Source organism: Cebus imitator, unplaced genomic scaffold (assembly GCF_001604975.1).
Source record: "Cebus imitator isolate Cc_AM_T3 unplaced genomic scaffold, Cebus_imitator-1.0 Scaffold228, whole genome shotgun sequence".
NCBI classification, from domain to species: Eukaryota; Metazoa; Chordata; class Mammalia; order Primates; family Cebidae; genus Cebus; species Cebus imitator.
This window is the reverse complement of record NW_016107543.1, coordinates 2,954,884-2,959,904: the sequence shown is the minus strand read 5'-3', so window position 1 is coordinate 2,959,904 and position 5,021 is coordinate 2,954,884. Positions and strand designations below refer to the sequence as shown.

The following is a 5,021-nucleotide window of genomic DNA, read 5'->3' as shown; positions in this document are numbered from 1 at the left end:
CTGAGACCCTAGGAGGATTCCGAGCTGGCACTAGGTGCTTCTGACCCTGCTGTCCAGGAGCCACTGGCAGGGCAGGGAAGGTGGAAGAGACCGAGGAGCTGAGAAGAGGCTTGGGCAGATGGTGGACAGGTGCAGGGGGGTTTGGGGAGATCACCCCAGAGCCACACAGGAGTCTTTGGCTGCAGGAAGGCCTCACACCTGTGGTGTGGCCGCTGGACCCCCATTCACCACAGCTCCCCACCCTCCTGGGCTGTGAGCTCAGCTCTCTTTAGCCCAAGCAGGAAGTGGCCAGCTGGGGTGAGTGCAGAGAGTGAGCCTGACGAGGAGAGAAGCTCTGACCCCAGTGGCCAACTTGAACTTGGCTTCCTCTTTGTGGGCAACTTGATGGATGGGCTCAAGTTTATGGAAGATAGTAAATGACAAGGCTGGTGTGGAGGCTCAGCGCCCCCTGGCTTCATCTCGTCTGGCTGTGTCCGGCCTATTAAGCCCACCCTGACCCCAGGCTCTCTCTGTTCCAGGTTCCCAAGGTCCCTGTGCCTGTCTTCCCTACAAGGCTGTGGCTGCTCAAGTGCAGATGCCACGTCTGCCTTGTTCCCTGCTGTGTCCCCAGCACTTAGCCCAGCGTCTGCACAGTGCTAACATATATACACACACGTGTATTCCATATATCTATATATGAGTGTCAGATGAGCTCAGGAACCTTCCTCCTCCTCCCTGCGCCTCCTCCCTGGCTCCCTCTGGTGTCTCCCACCATTCAGCCACCTCCCCAGCCCCTGGCCAGGCCCCAGTTGGACTCAAGAAGAAGAAGGAAGGACATGACTGGAGACAAACACTTTATTATCCTGAAGCTCGGTTACAATGTGACAGTGGAGAGGATGCTGGTGAGTCGGGGGTGAACAGGTGGAGGGTGACAGTCAGTCGAGCTTCCTTCCACATGCACGCCGACATGATTCCTCCTGTCTGTTCCCTCCCACATTCCCAGTCCCTGTCCAGCAAGGCAAACGTCCAGGCACTTGCCCAGCCTGAAAAAGAGTCACAGAGCTGACCCTGGTGGGGGCAGGGCAGGTGTCCCAAGGACACCAGAAGATGGGCATCACACACTGGTAATGTCTGAGCTCTTGTGGGGAGTCAAACCGTGCCCCAAAAGTCTTAATAAAAACAAGATTCCCCAGCAGATTTGTGGGGCCCCAGGGCTATGCCTTCCAGCTCTGGCTGCCTCTGCTTGTGCAGGGACGTCACACCCAAGGGGATGCAGGGCGTGCTGTGCAGTCAGCTGAGGCCAGAGTGAGGGGCGCAAGGACCCAGATGGGGAACACTGTGTTTAAATATTAAACAGGGATTTCTTGTCTCCCACGTAGGAGACCTGATACTCTCAAGGGCCCCAGGTGTGGACCCTGGGGACCAGGGCCCACTGCGGCTTGTCCCAGCACCCACAGCAGAGCCAGGGCTGGGGAGCAGTCACAGTAATAAATACTTGGTATTTACCTATCCACCTCCCAGTCCAGGGGATGGGAGGACAGGAGCTTTTTCTCACTGCTACAGGCAGGAGAATGAAACTCAGAAATGGAGGGAAGGGCACAGAGGCCTGGGGCTCCATTCTGCTCTTCCCTGTCTTTAAATATGAGGCTTAAATAGGCATAAATATTAAATAGCGATAAATACATGGGATGGGAAGGGCTTGGCTCAGGGCTGGGCAAGGTGGCGTAGAACGCGGTGCACCAGCTCCAGGAAGCTCTGCAGATGGGAGGCCACCAGGAGGCCTCCCACCCGGCGCTGGAAGGCAGAGGGCAAGGCTGGCATGGCGCCTCGGGTGGGCTGCAGGGCAGGGACCGTTCCCAGCTCTTCCATCTGTGGGGGAAAAGCTGCGATCAGTGGCTGGGCCCTCCTGGGTGGGCGTTATTACAAATGAGGAAACGCTGGGGGCTGACGGCACAGGCAGGGCCCATACACAGGCCCAGTCCAGTCATGGAGTGCCAGCATGACCTTGGGGACCCTGCCCAACAAGGCTCACCTGCTGCCAGATGGTGGTGGCAAAGTCAGCGATGTCCAGGCGCAGCATGTCCACGGTGGGGGCCAACTCGGGGGAGATCCCTTCCAGGGTCTGCAGGAGGCCCTGGTAGAGGAAGAGGCCGCTATGGAGCTGCCTCAAGCAGCCTGTCTGGGGGACAGAGTGGAGAGTTAGGGGGTGCTGCTGGAGACACTCCAGTCATGCTGTCAGCTTGGAGCCTGGGTACCTGGGGAGCCAGGGGTGTCCCTCCTTTCGTTGCCCCCCACCCATTAGCCTTGTCCCCTCCTGACACTCACCAGCTGTAGGGCCTGATTGGGGCAGCTGCTCAGGGAAACTTGGGGGATGCCCAGAGAGCGCCTGAACAGCACCATCTCCTCGGGGTGGCACATCTTGTAGGTGGCACACTGGGGATGGAAGGATGCTGAATGAGACTTCCCCTGGCCGGGTCGCCACTCCTCCTTCCTGGGTCCTCCCTGTCTCTGGTCTTTCCCCTCCCTCCACGTCCTGCCGGACTGTTCAGTCCCTCTCTGCACTGTACTTCCATCCTGTGATCTCATAGGGGTCCTGGTCCCTTCTCCTGACTGTGATACCCCCACTCCCATCCCAGCCAGCCCTCCCGAGCACTGTTCACACCAAGCATCTCCTCCCCAAGTCCCTTCCCAGCCTCCCCCAGCTCCATCTTTCCTAATATCCCCCCACGTCCCTTCCAGAGGATGTTGGCCCCATAGTTCCATCCCCCTTAGCTCTCCCCACGGGGGTTCCCTCTGCAGCCCTCCTGCCAGCCTCACTCACCAGCTTCTCCTGCAGCTCTGTGCCATCGCCCTGGACCTTCCTCACTTGCTCTAAGCACTTGAGCAGGAAGCTCTGGGGCAGGGAGCTGGCAGGGCCCAGGGGGGCGGCTTCCTGTACCATCCAGAGTGCACTGTGCCATAGCAGCAGCTGCAGGGCTGGGGACAGAGCGGGCTCAGGAGACATGCTGTCCCCTCTCGGGGACAACGGCGCCTTTAATCCCCATTCCCAGAACGGGGATCCCCAACCCCTCTGCCATGCCAGGCTCCCTCCCATGCCAGGGCGGGCAGCTGTCCCATCCTGGGCCAAGACACTCACCCACCAGCTTCATGGGGCTCTGGGCGGCAGGTCCGGCCATGGGTCTGGGTGGGACTGGGCTGCAGGCTCTGGGTTGCTTTGGGGCCCAGCTCCAGGGGGGCCTTTATACATAACCCCATGGAGGCCCGGGAGGAAATTACCTGGGGCCACGACTAAGGCTTAGTAATAACTTCCCAGGATTTATGCAAATTTGGTGTCCAAGACAATGAAGGGGGTTGGAACAAAAAGCTGTTTGCGAAAGTTTTGTGAAATTGTGGAATCTCTCAACCTTCTTTGACGTCGCCTTGCCCCCCTCAAAATCCCTCCCTCCCGCTGCCCCGCCCCGGCCTGATAGCCCTGGGGTGTTTGAACAGAACAGCTGAATAAAGGCTGAGCCGCTGATAGATACCTGGAGGCCACAGCAGACCTGTGGGGAAGGGTCTCCCTCCGTGCTCCAGCAGACTGGCGGGGGCAGCCTCCTTTGCCCCTCTCCTTTGGGATTCTCAAGCTACCTGCCCCCCAGGGTCCCAAATTCTAAGAGTGAAAGGAAAAAGCTGGTTGGCCCCATTCCTACCCCCAAACTCCCGGGAGGCTGCCTGTCTGGGTGACCTACTGAAGGCCCCTACCTAAGATACTGACATTGGGTTTTGGCTCCTGTGCCCACCCCACTCTCGGATAGGTATATGCCATAGAAAGTTCAGGCTGTCCTGTCCCAAGCTGATGAGCTGGGAACTCCCCAGAATCCCCCCGCCCATGACTCATTCAGCTAAGCCCCTGGAATCCCGGTAGAGACCAGAGGAAACCGGATGTCTGTCCCAAATGAAGCAAGACCCTTCGAGAGGATTGGCTCACCTGACCTTCCACCTCCATGTGCACGACCCCGACAGACAGCAAGGTCCTCAGGGGCTTTGGAAATGGGGCACTGGGACATGTGGCTTCCCTGGCCATTCGTCTTGAAGTGGACATGGGCTGGGGGTGAGAGTGGAACCACCCCCATCTCCGCATCCTAGAAGCATGCAGCACTAGTGCTGGAAGGGTCCTTGGAGTCTGTTCCAACCCTGTGAACTGTGCCAGGGAAGGAAGTGCCTTGCCCAAGGTCATGGTAAGCGACAGAATTGCAGCCTGGGCCTCTGGCTCAGGCCTGAACATTTCCTACAGACCACCGGCCCTGCCTGGGGCAGTCTGACTGACCACACCCCAGGCTGTCACCTTCTGTTCTAATTTACCCCATGTGCCAAGAACAGACATCTCTGGATGAGGAATGGCCACGCTGTGTGGGGCCATCTCTGGCACTTGGGGGCCCCCTGGTGGTCACTGCTGGCAGGGACGTCACCTGCTTACACATTGCTGTCTGACCCCCTGTCCGGCAGCTCCACCTCAGCTCTGTGGCTCAGCACCTTGCACTGATGGGGCCCAGCTCTGTGCCCAGCTCCCTGGGAGTGGAGGGTGCTTTTCTTTTTTGAGACAAGTCTTGCTGTGTAGCCAGGCTGGAGTGTGGTGGCACGATCTCGGCTCACTGCAACCTCCACCTCCCAGGTTCAAGTGATTCTCCTGCCTCAGCCTCCCGAGTAGCTGGGACTACGGTCACGTGCCACCACACCCAGCTAATTTTTGTATTTTTAGTAGATATGGGGTTTCACCATGTTGGTCAGGATGGTCTTGATCTCTTGACCCGCCCACCTCAGCCTCCAAGAGTGCTGGGATTACAGGCATGAGCCACCGCGCCTGGCTGAGAGTGGGTTTTTAACAGGACCATGGAGGGCAGGAAATCCACATTCTTAAACATGTTGCCTGGCAACTACTGCATATCTCTTATATGTCTTTTTTTTTTGAGACGGAGTTTCGCTCTTGTTACCCAGGCTGGAGTGCAATGGCGCGATCTCGGTTCACCGCAACCTCCGCCTCCTGGGTTCAGGCAATTCTCCTG

The 5,021-nt window shown here is 58.3% G+C and overlaps 1 protein-coding gene across 5 annotated transcripts; it reads right to left on the bottom strand.

The window, feature by feature from the left end:
• Window positions 1-816: 816 nt before the first annotated feature.
• Window positions 817-3,242, bottom strand: CSF3 (colony stimulating factor 3). Of its 5 annotated transcripts, none has more exons than XM_037727370.1 (5): window positions 3,116-3,242; window positions 2,801-2,955; window positions 2,305-2,412; window positions 2,012-2,158; window positions 817-1,848 (listed from the first exon to the last, which is right to left on the bottom strand). In XM_037727370.1, exons 1-5 carry the CDS (start codon window positions 3,153-3,155, stop codon window positions 1,684-1,686), a joined length of 615 nt encoding a protein of 204 aa, XP_037583298.1. In that variant the 5' UTR covers window positions 3,156-3,242; the 3' UTR covers window positions 817-1,683. The 5 variants fall into 5 exon arrangements, with proteins under 5 accessions (XP_037583298.1, XP_037583297.1, XP_037583300.1 ...); XM_037727369.1 differs by having other exon boundaries at window positions 3,120-3,242; XM_037727372.1 differs by lacking the exon at window positions 2,305-2,412.
• Between the last annotated feature and the right edge of the window lie 1,779 nt (window positions 3,243-5,021).

Excerpts from the sequence above, each read along its gene's own strand:
- CSF3 (XM_017497108.2), bottom strand. The coding sequence starts at position 3,073 with ATGGGAGGGAGCCTGGCATGGCAGAGGGGTTGGGGATCCCCGTTCTGG. Across the intron at positions 2,413-2,800 it reads CAGAGCTGCAGGAGAAGCTG|TGTGCCACCTACAAGATGTG; the intron begins GTGAGTGAGGCT and ends TTCCATCCCCAG. Across the intron at positions 1,849-2,011 it reads CCACCACCATCTGGCAGCAG|ATGGAAGAGCTGGGAACGGT; the intron begins GTGAGCCTTGTT and ends TTTCCCCCACAG.